The sequence below is a fragment of the Dermacentor andersoni genome, chromosome 9 (assembly GCF_023375885.2).
Source record: "Dermacentor andersoni chromosome 9, qqDerAnde1_hic_scaffold, whole genome shotgun sequence".
Lineage (NCBI taxonomy): Eukaryota > Metazoa > Arthropoda > Arachnida > Ixodida > Ixodidae > Dermacentor > Dermacentor andersoni.
Genome location: NC_092822.1, coordinates 44,099,297 through 44,114,994, shown reverse-complemented (window position 1 = coordinate 44,114,994; position 15,698 = coordinate 44,099,297). Strand labels below are relative to the sequence as shown.

Here is a 15,698-nt window from a genome sequence, read left to right as displayed (position 1 = left end):
AGCCACATGAAGCCAAGGAAAGCATAGGGAAAATTATTTGCAATTTTTATTGAAGTGCAGAAATTATAAACTAAAGTGAAAGTGGACGAAAAAACAACTTGACACTGGTGGGAGCCAAATGCACAACACACACGTAAAGGTTGTGGGTCCGGCTCCTACCAGCAGCAAGTTAACTCCGAGAAGTACTTTGATGGATTTGAGTGATTCAATCATTCCTTCAATGTACTTTTGGATTGCTCTGTGACCTCTATGACCTCCGTATTTTTCCAGAAAAAAAAAACTAATGGCCACTATCTGCAATTCTGCATAAGCCAAGCCCCCTTTTCCGATATTACTCCTAGCCCAAGGGGGGAGGGGGTGCTTGGAATTTTATGGTTCTGTTTTAAGGAGTCTGTTGGTGAATGACAGATATTGGAATAAAGGGGAACGTACAGCTTGAGAGGGCAGGTCAAACATTTTGGGTAATTCGTATAGAATTTAAACTAAGCAGAACACGTGAATAATGGGGGCTGAATGTATGCCTTTTGCATGTTGTATCTAAATGTGTCCTAGTTATTCAGTGTCAATTGTTAGCATTGCAGCTGTACTGGACCATCCAGTCTGCACGAGATAACACGCCGTGTGGAATAAAGAGGTTGTCGGTGTAACCCGCACTGCATATATGTCGTAGTTCATACAATACCGGTTGCGAAGTGCATGGCGACCACACTTGATATCAATGGTTATCAATCTTCCCATAACAATTCTTGACTGGTGCACTCTGGTTAGCAAGAAGAGGTTATTCACAGCATGGGAAGCAAGGAAAGGTCTCATCCATTCTAGCAAGTGAAGGTCATTATTATCCTAATCAAGGTCAAAACTAGACCAAGCCTACACGTTACAAAAACTCGAGCAAGTTGAGCACATGCTCGCATGGTCAAAGGTGGTTTCTTGCTTTCTTTTTTCTTCCAAAGGCGAAGTGCTGTCTAATCATTGAAAGCTAACAGCTGGGGTGTAGTACTTGAGAGAGTTTTGCAACCAAGTAGTGCAGACAGCCAAAGCAGCCCTGTTACTGCAAACGAAGCGACTGGTTCATTCCTGGCCATGAAACTGTCCAGTGATTAGGCCCTGAGCCCAATAGACAGGCAGCCATTAAAATCGGCAGGGTGGTCAAGCATCGCCAATCTTGTATGAGAAAACTATTTATTCACAAAACTTCTCCAACGCAAAAAGCCGCACGCTGCTTGTGTTCCCTTTGAACCCCCCTAGAGTCTATTGCAGGGGAGGCACCCTGGAATGGCTGGGCACTTGCTCACTACCTTCACTGCTGGAATGATGCCATGAAGTCTGTGACTATCTTCTTAAGCTTATTGTTTGTGTCATCGCTGATATGGCCCTCCTTAGCAATGGTCGCCAAGAGGTCCTTCTGCGTGGACCTGATGTGCTGCAGGAACTCGAGCTCAAACCGGTTGATCTGTGACGGATCCATCTTGTCCAGGTAACCGCGCACACCCGTGTAGATGACTGCCACCTGCTCCTCGATGGCCATCGGGCAGTACTGGCCCTGTTTCAGGAGCTCTGTGAGGCGGACACCCCGGTTCAGCAGCTGCTGCGTGGCAGCGTCCAGATCGGAGCCGAACTGTGCGAATGCAGCCACCTCTCGGTACTGCGCCAGCTCCAGCTTCATGGAACCTGCAACCTGCTTCATGGCCTTGGTCTGAGCCGCCGATCCGACTCGGCTGACAGACAGACCGACGTTGATGGCTGGCCGGATGCCCTTGTAGAAGAGTTCAGTCTCCAAGAAGATCTGCCCGTCGGTGATGGAGATGACGTTGGTCGGAATGTAGGCAGACACGTCACCGGCCTGGGTTTCGATGACGGGAAGGGCCGTAAGGGAGCCGCCTCCGAAGGAGTCGTTCATCTTGGCCGCGCGCTCCAGAAGACGGGAGTGAAGGTAAAACACGTCACCCGGGTAGGCCTCACGACCGGGGGGTCGCCGCAGCAGCAGCGACATCTGACGGTAGGCCACGGCCTGCTTGGACAAGTCGTCGTAGATGATGAGGCCGTGCATCCCGTTGTCCCGGAAGTACTCTCCCATGGCGCAGCCTGCGTATGGCGCCAGGTACTGCAGCGGAGCGGCGTCCGAGGCCGTGGCACTGACGATGATGGTGTACTTCATGGCATCGGAGCCCGTCAGTCGCTTGACGATTTGGGCGACGGTACTCCTCTTTTGGCCTATGGCGACGTAGATGCAGAACAGTTTCTTCTTTTCATCGGAGCCCTCGTTGAAGCGCTTCTGGTTGATGATGGCGTCGATGGCAATGGCAGTCTTGCCCGTCTGACGGTCGCCGATGATGAGCTCACGCTGGCCACGACCGATGGGCACCAGGCTGTCGACGGCCTTGATTCCCGTCAACATGGGCTCTTTGACGGAGATTCGGGGAATGATGCCGGGCGCCTTGACTCCGACACGGGCCCTGCCCTTGCACGCCACGGGACCCTTACCGTCGATGGGGTTGCCCAGGGCATCGACGACACGACCCAAAAGCTCGGGTCCCACCGGCACGTCGACGATGGCACCCGTCCGCTTGACAATGTCACCTTCCTTGATGAGCCTGTCGTTGCCGAACACGACGATACCGACGTTGTCCGTCTCCAAGTTCAGGGCCATGCCCTTTAGGCCGCTGGAGAACTCTACCATCTCCTCCGCTTGGATGTTCTTGAGTCCGTAGACGCGAGCGATACCGTCTCCGATGGACAGCACACGCCCGGTCTCCTCCAGATCGGCCGTGGCCGACTGGCCCAAGACGCGTTCTTCCAAGATGGACGACACCTCGGCGGCACCGGGACCGGCTGACACGCATTTCGAGGTAGAAAAGTTCCGCGCAACGTACGAACTCACGCCGGTGCAGCGGTTGGGGTACTTGGCAACGCCCCGCACCAGCTGTTTGGCGAATGCGCCAGTAAATCGAGCAGTTACGAACGCCATCTCACAATCCGAAGGTGCCTTGTGGTGTAAGCAATGGCGGTGAGGACTGCCGAGAGAAAAGCCTCGACCGCAGTGCACCCTAGGCCCACTTTATTTATCTTAAGATCGCTCTAATTTCCCTTGTACGATGTTCCCGCTTGCACTGTAGGCTTTAAATATGTCCCAAAATGGATAAATATTTGAATTATTGTGAATTTGAGACGAATTTAGCAAACAGTTTTATTAAAGTGAGCAGAAAGCTGGAGCTATTTCGACGGGCTTGTAAGCGAAACTAAACTAATTCTTAATTTAGGTCAGCACAACAATAATGCTGGCTCTTTTTAGCTGTTTAAGCATTGTTACAACTGCGCAGATGTTATTTAACTTTATACATGTAATAACGGGTACATGTAGTGTGGTGCCATCGAGAGATGTGTGTGCGTTCGCGTCTCGGAAAGATCCCATGGTGTCAGCAAAATAACTGTGCTGGCCTCTAGGCACGGGATCCCAACAAAATAACAGCCAAGGTGACAACCGTTTTCCGTTTGTTGGCCCGTGCAGCCGTTTTGTTTTGCGCTGCAGAAGCTTCAAATTGCCTCTGTTGTGACGCTCTCTTTGTTGGAGGGACAAGATGATTCGTGTCTTACAGAAGTGAAATTTTCGCGGCTCTTGCCGTTCTGTGAAGCGGAGAAGAACATGGGTGAACGCCGAGAGCCAACTGAAACTTCTCCGGGTGAGTTTTTAAAGTTGTTTTGCTGGGAACGTTCGTGATAATCCCGCTGCTCCCTCGCTACGTCTTGGGCGCGCGTGTGCGAAGTTACGCGTATACTTGATTCAAACAGACCTTAACTGCAACTGCTATCTCCGTGGTGAACCAGAGTCAATGTAGAAAGCAAACTAAACATATCACAACCGCGGTGCGAGCTTTGCTATTTTTTGTGAGGAAGTTGCGAGACGGGAAGCTGTTGCTTACTTGGTAGATAAACTGTGTTTAATGAGCAAAATTTTGCCTTCTGCTTCACTTTGCGAAAAATCACCGGGCAACGTTCTTTTGAGGGTAGCCAAGATAGTGACCAGCGTGTACCATAACGCTCGTTGTGTACGCATGTAAACTAGCGCAAACTTGTTATATCAGTCGCTGGTCTTCAGTACTGTACCGAAAGTCTGGAACGAAGCGGGCTTGCCCGCATAACTTGCCCACGCGCTTACAACGTCAGTTTATGGTGTGAAGAAACAAATATGTCCTACTCGTGTTTTGTCTGACCTCTTCGCGCCAGCCGCGAAGCACGCATTGTTATTTATATGGCCTTTGTTGTCATTGCGTGAAACACGCCAGGTGTTGTGCATGAACTACGTACGCTCACACAAACGTTGCTCGCCTTGTAACGACACGCTTGTGACGCCATCACGCGTAGAACGTTCAATGGAAACGATTGTTTAGCTGCAGTCTATCGTTGGCGCTGCTATCTGCCTGTGAAGAGTTCGTTTGAGGCATTCTGTAAAATGTGCATTGCTCTGCGGTGTACAGTGTTTACAACAAAATGCTTAGGGCCTCCGAAATCATTCGTTATACAGGTCACTTTGTTATAAAGGTCGCGTACCACACTGCTCACAATGGAACCGGGACAAAGTTACACCTTAATTGCAGAGGCGTTCGTTGTGGAGACGCTGGGCTGCGTTATCTAATTGCACTATAACTCTGAACTAACAGACTAGCACTTGACAGGCAATTATTTTCTCTGGTGGTTCTATAAAGGCGCGACAGTAATAAAAACATGGGCTTAACTCCTTCTGCCACAAAGTACGCTGTGAAAAAAAAAAAAAGAAATCTTAATGTTCATGTTCCATGACGTTTCAGTGGTGCAACTGAAAAACTTCTGAAAAAATTATTCGAGTCAGGTATGTCATTTCAAAAGCTTTTGTGTGCATACTGTACAAACTGGAATATAGGTCGACCCTTGACGTTGACTTGGCCAGACAACAGCTCACAATGTGCTAACGTCCACTATATAAGGTGAGGGGTGACTTTAGCTGTTTTCTCTTTTCAGGAAAAAATTCTCAGCCGGAATTTCAGTTTGTACAGTATGTGGCCATTGTGCCTCATTCACTCGATAATAATTCCTTACACATGTATGAAACTGCGAGCACCAATATTTGAATGCAGTGTGATTGGGCTAATTAATGAGCTAGCATGCCAAGACACTTCTGCCCGTGTGGTGCCAGAAGCTAGCGCCCAGGTTAGTGCACTTGGTAGAGTGACTGCCCTAGTAAAGTTGCACTGGGTTCAGCTTCCAGAACATAAATGAAGTTTTCTTAACCTATCTAGCCCAATGGTGAAAACCTTTATGGTTACCTCTATGGTTCAAATTCTGGAAGACCAGCACTCGGACAAAATACACTAGGAACGACACACACATTGCACTATGCGTGTCCTTCTTCTGTGTATTCTGTCTGAATGCTCGTCTTCCAGAACTTGAACTATGCTACACCAACTGACCCCAAGTTCCCACCTTACTGAAGTACCTTTATGGCATTCTGCCACAGTTGCTTGTCGTTTCTTTAATTACCTATTTATTTATTTGTGCATACTGCTATTCCAGACACTAGTGGGACATTGCAGGAGTGGGCACAGAAGAGTGCAGTTAAGTGCAAGAAATAATAAAGAATGCAGTTAGGCAAATCCTTAACAAATAGTTTCTGTGGCAACTGCCATAATGCACCATCTAAATTGTTTTGCAAGCCAACAGTATATGGGAAAAAAAGAAGACATGAACAATTTAAAAAATGGGCAAACAGCTTAATATGCCAAGGGAAGTACAATTCAAAAAGGAAATGGGTACAACAGTATGCATTTGTCAGTTGGCAATCTTACGCAAAGTGGAAATACATTCTCATATGCACACTGCCCCCTGATGAATTTCTGCAGGACTTGGATGTGTTTAGCACATCGAGTTTTGTACAAAAATTACAGTTACAGTCCGGTGCTAGTGCCCATGAGAATATAAATGTGGAGGTTTAGGTAGCATTGGAGCGACGACTTCTTCACAGATCTGCCTAAACATCCTCCATTTGGCATCAAACTGCTTTGTGACCGAAAATTGGTCATATTCAACAAAATATTGTGTTACTAATCCAAAAGCTTGTGATAATTGCACATGTGCAAGAAGTCTAATTGCTTTCATGCATTCGGGAAAATATGATTCCTTAGAGATTTGATCCAATAAAGGCAGATACAGTGTAATGAATAAAGCCGCGGGAATGCCACAAGTCCGAAGATTAGACAAATCCATGACCGGCCTGTCATTCCCACGGTAGTTGAACAATCACAGCACCAGAGTTTAGTAATTTTGGTGGGAAACTATTGTTCCACATAGGTGAGCCGCATTTTACCAGGCTCTGTCATTTGCGGTGTTTAGTCTCTATGTGTATCGTCGTTCACATAGTACGAGCGTTGAGAGAGTTGATCACATCGTCTTTGCATTAAGCATGAGAGGAAGGCATTGACTGACATGTCCAACATTTTAATGACAACTGTATTCCGGTTATCAAAAATAAGATATTTGAGGCAAAAGTGATCATTTTTGCTTGTGGTGACTCCTGGCAGTGGAGGATGTCAGAATAAGTGTGTTAGTCACGTATAGATAGTGACAGCCCAAGAATGCAGGGACAAACACATCACTGTCACTGTACAACTCCACAAAAATTTGTATAGATGCATCAGCCAATTGAGTTTGATCATCCATGATGTCGAGGTGTAGGTGAACTTCTTTCAATACGAGCATCTATCAGGAACTGTGTTTTTGGGCATGGACACACCAAGGGTAGGTGCAGGGCTGTTTTGTAGGCAGAGGTCGTACAGAATTCTTAGAGTGTCACTGCGTCTCGAATACCCTGTTTATTATTCAAACCCTCAGAGACAATAAATGCCCTGTAGTAAAACATGGCGTAACTGATCTGACATTGTTGTTTGCCACCTCAACAGAGTTGCTTCTTCATGAGCCATGATGGCTTCGTGGCTATGACATTCTGTTGCTAAGCGTGAGGTCGCAGGTTCAACTTCCAGTTGCAGCAGCCATTTTCAGATGGGGGTGGAATGCAAAAATGTTTGCATACTTGGATTTGTGTGCATGTTAACCTCTTTCATGCCATAGATGAGCTGGGTTTGTTCACACATTTATTTTAATAACACCCAAGGTTGGAGCCCAGCTCAAATGTTTTCTCATTGACAATACTTTATATGTATATTTTTTTCACTTTGTGTGAATTGCTGTTAATCTTCACTTTTACAGTAGAGGGTTATGTCTTTGCATAAGACAAGTGCTAAATGATTGCCAGCACAATTTTTTTTAGAAGGATTTCGGTAGTACGTGGCATGGAGGAACACTAGATGGTCGAAGTCAATTTTGAGCCCTACAGCATGTGTTGCTTTTGTATGTTAAACTCTATTAGTCAGGGCTGTTTCTTGCAGTGAAAATGGTTTGTTGCTACAAATGGTCTGTGACATTTAGGTGTTGGAGTTTCACAAGAAGTGCTTCTCCTGTTGCCAGCCTCGGAAAACGCTGACGCAGAAGAACTGACCACTCCGAGGCTCGAGTGTGCCATCTGCCTTCAGAAGTGCATCCACCCTGCCCGGCTACCCTGTGGCCACATCTTCTGTTTTCTATGTGTGAAGGGCATAGCGAACCAAAGCAAGAGGTGTGCCATGTGCCGACAGGTGAGCGCAGTGACCCGCTTCCAGCCATGTTGGCTAGTGCAGGTATAGCAGGACATCGATATAACAATCACTGATATAACAAATTATTGAATATAACAAAGTAAGTCTAATATGGGTCTCACCATTGCCGACGTGTGACAAATATATGATTATAATGAATATTGTATTTTGTGTCGGATGTGACATTGTTATAACACTCTTTAACTCTGGAACCACATGGCTGTCAGTCCAGGGGGTTATAATTCATTAATTGATCGTGCTTGTTGTTGTTGTTGCCAGATAGAAATCGTGTGATAGCATTCAGTGCAGAAGCAACGTGGAAGCACTTCATCTTCCTGCTAATGACCATATACATTACCAATATGTATATAAAAAACTGGAAACACTTGACAAATGAAAAGACCATTTTAACATGGAATCATAAGAGAAAGAGAAGTAAAAAAACAATAATCTGGAAAGAAATGTGTTTAGTGATTCAACCACTCTGTAGCAATGATGTGTTAATGTTTGTGTACATTCAGGTTTTAAGTGCAGAATTTGGCACTGTAATAGAGTCACCAACGCCTAATGCTGTCTTCGACTGGAATGGGCATTCCAGGTGAACACCCGGTGTTCTTAATCTGTTGCAGCAGTGAGAGGCTTATTGTTTATGTCAACAGAATTAGGCTACCGCAACTAGGGTATGGTTAGGACCTCCCAAATTTTTGTTAAAGACCCTCTGCAGTGAAATTTGCGACTGCTCAAAAACGAGTCTGGTTTCAGATGCTGTAGATATAAAGCAGCCTCTATGCAAACTTTTACATTTGAAGTACGAGCGGATCCATCCCAAAAAGTGGGCAAAGATAGATGTTTTCAATACTGAAACTGGAAAAAAATTTCCATCATTACTGCTTTCTGGCAGTGGCACTCAAACGAGAATGCCGAGAACCAGCACAACCCTTCGGCATGAACTCTGAGATCGGGTGGCGCTTGTGGCATGCAGAAAATCTTGGAGGCCATGGTCTGGGGTTCCCATATTATCCTTTAACCACCAGCTGCATGCATCATCTGCTTAGGTGCTATTTAACGGCTGTTAATAAGGAAACCAGATGGTTACCAGCGCTGCAGCTTTGCCAAGACAGCGTAAATAGTCTTTACACTCTGTACACTCTAAGTCTAAATATACTCTGGTCTTCAGTAATCCCTATACTCTCTTGGTGCTCTATATTGACTCATTCGTAACCAGTTTACCTATAGGGAATTTATGTTGCAGTTGGTGTTCGAAGTTTGAAGTTTGTTTAAGACTTCCTTGAAGAGTACAATGCACTTTACAGACTCTCCAGGACCTAACAAAATTGTTAAAGCATCTTAAGTCAAGGTGTATGTCAAGGTTTGACTTTGCACTCTGATGGAATGTTTGGCAAGTTGCTATTATAACATAACAGAATGGCAAAGAGTCATATGGAGAGATGAGATTAAGGAATTCGTTAATGCAGGGCATAGCTCAGTTTGAACTAAGGACAGGGGTCAAGGGTTCCCGTCATGGTGGCTTGGAGGCTGTGCCATTCTGGTGCTGGGTGCCGGTTTAATCCCAGACTGCAGCGGCCGCTTTATAGTGGATTGGGAAATCAAAAACACTTGTGTACCGAGGATTCTGTGAGCATTAAAACAAAAAACAAATAAAACCCCTAGCTGGTTGTAAATTGATCTGTAACTCACCACTGCGGCGTCTTTCATAGGCCCTCTGTTGCTGTGAGACAATAAATATTATCTGACCCCCCCACCTCAAAATCTTTTCCTGTCAAAGAAAGTTTATATATCATGTCTATCAAGCGGGTGGAGTATGAGGGATAGCTCTGGGATAATTTTGTCTAGTGCTATATTTAAGTACAGGCTTCTAATAAAGGTAAACATTTTGTCATTTATTTTGATCTAGTCGAGTTATAATGCATTAGAGGAACCTGCCGGGGTGGCGTAGTGGCTTTGGAATTGTGCTGCTAAACCAGAGGGCGCTGGATAAAATCTGGCCACGGCGGATGCATTTGGATGGGGGCGGAATGCATAAACGCCTGTGTGGTCTACATTGGGTGCACGTAAAAGAACCACAGGGGGTCAAACCTAATCTGGACGCCCCCACTACTGCATGTCGCATAATCAGATTGTGGTTTTGGCACGTAAACACCTCTTGAGTTTTTAATACATTGGAAAATAGATGTTTCTAATGAAAACTTGTTTTTTGTACCCGGAAATTGGAGCCACCTCGGCTCCTTTTTCAGGGATGATGACTTCTTACTCTGTACACCCATACCCTACAGTCCTTGTCAAAATGGTGGAGATGGGCTGACATGCTATAACAGTAAAAGATTAGGGGTCACGGTGCTGTAAGGTGCCGTGACCCCTAATCCTTTTTCTTACCTGCCTTCCACAGCAAAATAATGGGGAGAGATTTCCAACAATAAAAAAAAAAGCACACCCTTGCCATCAGCACTTCCACCCTTCTTTGTCACCTATTTTAAAGAAAACTGCAGCTCATGCCTGTCTTCATCCCTGAAGGAGTCCATCTGATTGCAAAATGTCAGATTATTCTGAGTGAAGAAGTTCTAGTTGCAGACGTCTGCCCTATAAAACTGATGATGATGATGATGATGATGATGATGATGATGATGATGATGATGATGATGATTTACGGAGGGGTTGAAAGCTGAGCTTGCTGGTGCTTATCCACGAGAATACTTGGGGATGGTGCAAAAGAATGAGACAACATGATTAGCTTGTGTTGTTTAATCTTTTTCCGGTCATTCCACTCTGTCCCTATGTACTCTCGTAGATGAGGAGTTGTTATAAAATGCGTCGAGCTTTCCTTTTTTTTCCTAGGAAATTCCTGCTGACTTCACAGAGAAGCCAGAGTTGATTCCAGATCCGGAGGCCGAGCAGGACTCGTCTACTGAGGAAAGCTACAGGTGGTTTTACGAGGGCCGCAATGGCTGGTGGCAGTATGATGAAAGAACCAGTGCAGAGCTGGAGGCAGCAGCTGCCAAGCAACTTCCCAGGTATGCTTCTCAGCGAATGCAAACTGCAAATTTTCGGGGGGGGTGCTGATTCAACAATTGGGTCTGTGCAATAAGCATTGGAACAAAAATAGAATGCTGGATGAGTTGGAATAAGTTTGTAATGTACAGCACAAAAAAAAGCACACACACACACACACACGTGCACACACACACTAACAAAAAATACAGGGACAGCACGAGCATTGTCTCTCTCTAAAGGTTCAGCATGTATCACTTATATAATTGTCACATGATATTAATGAACTTGAATTGAAATATAGTACCAGCACTTGTGTTGCCCATACATTACCTTGTCTGTACCTTCGTTTAGCTGTGCATAAATGTTAAATTGTTTGCATTTTTCCAAATTGTTACAGATGATAACTTGATAAGCATTTTGGCCCGTGCAAGCTGTTAAAGTGCTGAAACAATGGGCAACCCTTGACACGGCAAGAAAGCATGGCGTCATAAGCTGTCATGCTGCTCCATCGCTTTCACAGGCTGTGCGGGTATGGTGCAGGGGCTGGAGTGTGTCATTCTTGGCAGAGACTGTTGTAGCGGCTTACACTCTCAACGCAGAGCATCCACACGGCACGAGTATGCTGTGGTGCATGAAATGAAAAACTGAGTCGCTTCATTGCTGAGCTTCAGCATGTTGGCAGGTGTTTGTGCCACTGAAAAATAATCACTGCCAAGTAAACAAGACCACCCAGCACCCGTGCAGGCAGCGGCGATTTTAGTGTTGCCTCTGTCCTGCCAGTTAGATATATATAGGTTACTAGACTAGTTGATGGCAAGATACCCGCTGTTTTCCCCGTTGAGAGCGGATGTTTTGTACCTGCACAAGAAAACATCTCCATCCCCTGGCAACGTCCACATCTGCCCCTTGTCACCGAAAAAAAGTTGGCATCGTCATGTGATTGCACGCCTTGCTGTGAAGCGAGGAATTATACCCCTGTATGAATACCGTTTAAATAAATCCCACAGACAAACATGATAAAATTAGTTTTTGATGCTGGAGTGCCCTTTTTCTGGAGTTTCATTGACATTTGTTTTATAACAAGAGACGACTTTGTTACACAGAGAAATTGGGTTTGAATGGAGCGGCACCATTATTCTGCAATTCAAGGCACTCGCAATGAACAGTGGGTGTTACGTAGTGGCATCGGGGATCTCGGAGGTCATGTTGCGCTGAACCCTGCTGCCTACTTTCATTCCCAGGATATACACGGTTTTCGAGATGTGCGCCGTGAAACTAGTGATTAAAATGCACTATAGTTCCACTTACTTTTTTCACAAGCCATTGCTTTCTGCCATTGCTTGAAACACAAAAGTAGCTGGAACGCCCACGCATTTTGTCACACACCTTGGGAATGAATACATCCCGAAATTGATGTCATCTTGAAAATTTGTTTCAAGTGGACTCACCTTGTGAGCATACCGGCTGCAATTTGTAAATTGCAATATATTTGCCTTTCGGTAAGTAATAAAGGTTCTAGTGAATTTGAAAATGTTAGTTGATTGTCTATTTTGATTTCTTGTTCAAGTAATGCCTGCATCCTTGAGTAATCTGGCTTAATGACTTAAAATAGGCTATCTGCCATAAGCGCATGTTTAAAATTTTGTAGGGTTTTTAAAAAACACCCGGTATAGTTGTACGATTTCTTGTGCTAGACAGTGCTGACATTCTTTTTTGCGCCTATCGTTAATTATATCTGTACTGCAATTCTGCAATCTGTTTACCTGGAGGTTTTTCTCTGTGTGTCATTTGTAGCAGGGCACGGACCCGTTCCAGCCTGTTAAAAGCTTTTTCTCTGCACCCCAGACATCCTGTGATGTCTGAATAAAGTTAGTGGACACTGGTTTGAGTTACGGGAGACACTTGCAATATCTAGGGTAGTGGGCGCTCGTTGTGAGTTGCCACTGGTTGTCCAGAGTGTTTTCCAGTGGGGCTGGGCTTCATGTTAAGCTGTTTCTAGTCAACTGCCTGGCTGGCTGCAAAAAGGAAAAGAGCAGGTGGGGAATCATGCTGGTTCTTCTTCGGCTTTCTTTTTTCGATTCCAGCCGACGAGCCTACAGGGCTTTCACACAATGCTAGGAAGGTTCCACAATCCCGCATGCATGGAATTCGTAGTCTAAAGGGACTAACTAGTATATATTAATCCAGAGCTCCTCTTACAGCATCCCTTATGATGAGCACATTGGTTCGGGATGGTAAACCCATCAGTCAAGGAGTTTGGACTTGTGTCTGGTGCTGGTGTCATGTCTTTATAGAATCGCATGTCCCTCTTTTTTTCTTCATTTCAAACACACAATGCATCCTTGCAGGTGCGAAGTCCTGATCGCCGGCTTCCTCTACATCGTTGACTTTGAGCACATGGTGCAAGTGCGCCGGAACGATTTTTCTCGGCGACGACGAGTGAAGCGTGATCTAGCTGGCGTCCCCAAAAAGGGAATAGCGGGGATCAGACTCGAGGAACCGACGCAAGACACGACCGTTAGTGGTGTGCAGCCACAGACGAGGGAGTGCAATGCTACGGAACATTCATCGCAAGGTGATTCGGGCAGTGCAGCTGAAGGTGCCGGCACTGCCGAGAACGCAGACCACAGAGCCTCAGACTCCACGGCCGAGCAGGATGCCATGCTTCTCAACTCTTCCAACGGAGGGGGTGATAGCATTGTGTCACTCTCCGAAGAAGACACATCTGCAGATGCCTTTCTTGAAGGGACTTCCATTGGCTCATTGCGGTTGGACGACGATGATGACGGCGATGGGAGGGGAAGCGGTGATGCATCGTCACCATCACTGTATCACATTAGCCGGTTTGGTCGCAGGAGGTACTACGAGGACAACTTGTGATTTGTGTGTAGTGTGAAACCAAAAAAAAACCAACTCTGGTTCTCTATGCATGACCTACATCTTGCATTTAAGTGATGCGTAGAGCAGGTGTAATAAGTGGCTTGCAATGAAATGTGGCAACTCCTGTTGTTGATCACAGCACTGAAAATGTACTACCACAGAATTTTTTTTTTAACCTACGAGTGACATGTGCTGAAATATTTCGTAGGCCACAAGCCCTTAGTGCTTAGGTACCAAAGTGGGAAGCTCTCGTGTGACTTCTCGCTGGATTTCTTGGTGTTGGTGCTTCCATGGCTGTGAAGGCCATATGTGTCATGTTTGTTTGTACATACAGCTAGGCAGTTTATTGCCTTTGTGCCTAGTAGGTCTGACTTACCACAAGTGTTCTTGTTTGTCTTTGCACAAATGTTGCTGGTCACACATTTCGTGCTGTATTTGCCTTGATTAAACTGAAGCATTTTGAAAACTAATGTCATTATCTATGAATTTTTGTTACTGCACTTAGCAATTCTCCAACTGTTTGCTAGCATTATGTGAATGCATCATGACATTCACGTTGCGGTGTGCCACAAGGGGAGGACTTATGATGCATTCATGTCTCCCATTGTTTCTTCATGATAAACTCCGCGGTACTCCCTTATCAACATTTTTATGCTCTGCAATGCTTGTTGCATTTAGAGTGCACTTACCAAATAGTCTAGACTTGACTCTCAGTTCTGCATACATTGCAAAATTGAAAAGACATGTGGTGCTGCTGTAGGCCTTTTTTAAAGCATCTTGTTATTTCCCACCTTTGATGCAACTTTTGCTTCATGCCACCCCACCCCCCGAAAAAAAAGAAATACTGCCAAGTCTACTTCACATTGTGTGAAGGAACCACTGTTACATTAAACTTCACACTTTTCCGCGAACTCCGTGTAACGTGGTTCTCGTTTTAGCGCAGTCATTCATTGACGCTTCACTTCTCGGTCCCCTGCAGACATCGCCACTTGTCAAAGCCCCGCCCGCCCTGCTCGTGCTTCTGTCCCAGTGTGCTCTTCTCGACATAGTCGAATTACATCATATCGTCGAAGGCTATAGCAGCCTGCTAGACTAATTGGAGCTGATGAGATGGAGAATGCAACAGTAAAACGGAATTCGAGAATGTTTAGAATAGTATTATATTACCCCTGGTCGATGCTTTCGCTGCGTGATTTTCTTCACAGCGTCTCTCTTGCTCATTGCGGCGTGGCGCTTCTTACAAGTCGTTTCCGCCTCTGCATTCAGCGGACAAGCGTGTGAGCGCTTCATGACAGGCGACGTCACTTGTGGCCTGCTGTGGCAGGACGGAGCTAGACAGTGCTCAGCAGATATCGGAAAATGCACGGAAATAGGCAAAGAATGCCCCACACTGAGAACAGTGTTTCTGACAACTAGCCATGGCTTTATGTGGCTGTTGTCGTCACCTTTTGCTTCTGCATCAATTGCGATCCTGCCCATGCCTCGGAACTCGGTAATGCTGTAATGTTGTACTGCTTGCCTTTGTGATGCCACAATGCAGCCGTCCTTCGAAAGGTGTGCCGCTGCCGTGACCACTGCTGCTGCTTTGAGTGCTTTCAGGAGTGTGGCATGTGCGGATTGAAATGTTACGCAACATCCTGAACACATGCCAAACACTCGCCATCTTGCCTTCTTCATGAGGCCCTGACTGGTGTACTGTGCTATGCAAACAAGAAGTGTGCATTGAGTGGGTGAAGCATTCGTATATGCAAGTATCTACATTCAATGTGTTTTTTGTGCTGCAACTCTTAGACGATGCTTCTGGGAGGGCATGCTAAAACCAGGCATGTGTGAAATTGGGATCTCGGCAACACAACCGAGACAGCATAAAGTAGAGAGGCACAGATTGAAGTTGAAATAAAGGGATCGTAATGGTAAGTTAACGATTTATGTTACAAAATAACAAATGTGCCACTGCTGCCGAGATGAGTTTCTACAGATGTGAAAAAGAGGGGGTGCTAGAAGGTTGGACCAGCTCCCGCAGACTTCCGACATCCTGGCAGTGCATTGTCAAGCATGTAGTTATAGATCTTTATAAGAACAAATTGCATTGGCGTTTGAGAAGATGCCTTAATTGAAACTTTTCACTGAGTATACATCGTTGATGCT

At 45.6% G+C, this 15,698-nt stretch overlaps 1 protein-coding gene and 1 pseudogene across 2 annotated transcripts; one reads left to right on the top strand and one right to left on the bottom strand.

Moving 5' to 3' along the window:
- Nucleotides 1–1,163: 1,163 nt before the first annotated feature.
- On the bottom strand, nt 1,164–3,028 carry LOC126527750 (ATP synthase subunit alpha, mitochondrial pseudogene; annotated as a pseudogene).
- Nucleotides 3,029–3,226: 198 nt separating this feature from the next.
- On the top strand, nt 3,227–14,020 carry Rnf146 (Ring finger protein 146). 2 transcript variants are annotated; one of them, XM_050175629.3, is made up of 4 exons: nt 3,227–3,680; nt 7,495–7,661; nt 10,515–10,690; nt 13,019–14,020. In XM_050175629.3, the coding sequence occupies exons 1-4, from the start codon at nt 3,644–3,646 to the stop codon at nt 13,548–13,550; spliced, it is 912 nt and encodes a 303-aa protein (XP_050031586.1). In that variant the 5' UTR covers nt 3,227–3,643; the 3' UTR covers nt 13,551–14,020. The 2 variants fall into 2 exon arrangements, with proteins under 2 accessions (XP_050031586.1, XP_050031585.1); XM_050175628.3 differs by having other exon boundaries at nt 7,456–7,661.
- Nucleotides 14,021–15,698: the final 1,678 nt, after the last annotated feature.

Coding starts and splice junctions, on each gene's coding strand:
- Rnf146 (XM_050175628.3), top strand. CDS start 3,644: ATGGGTGAACGCCGAGAGCCAACTGAAACTTCTCCGG. Junction 7,662..10,514: donor GGTGTGCCATGTGCCGACAG/GTGAGCGCAGTG, acceptor TTTTTTTCCTAG/GAAATTCCTGCTGACTTCAC. Junction 10,691..13,018: donor GCTGCCAAGCAACTTCCCAG/GTATGCTTCTCA, acceptor GCATCCTTGCAG/GTGCGAAGTCCTGATCGCCG.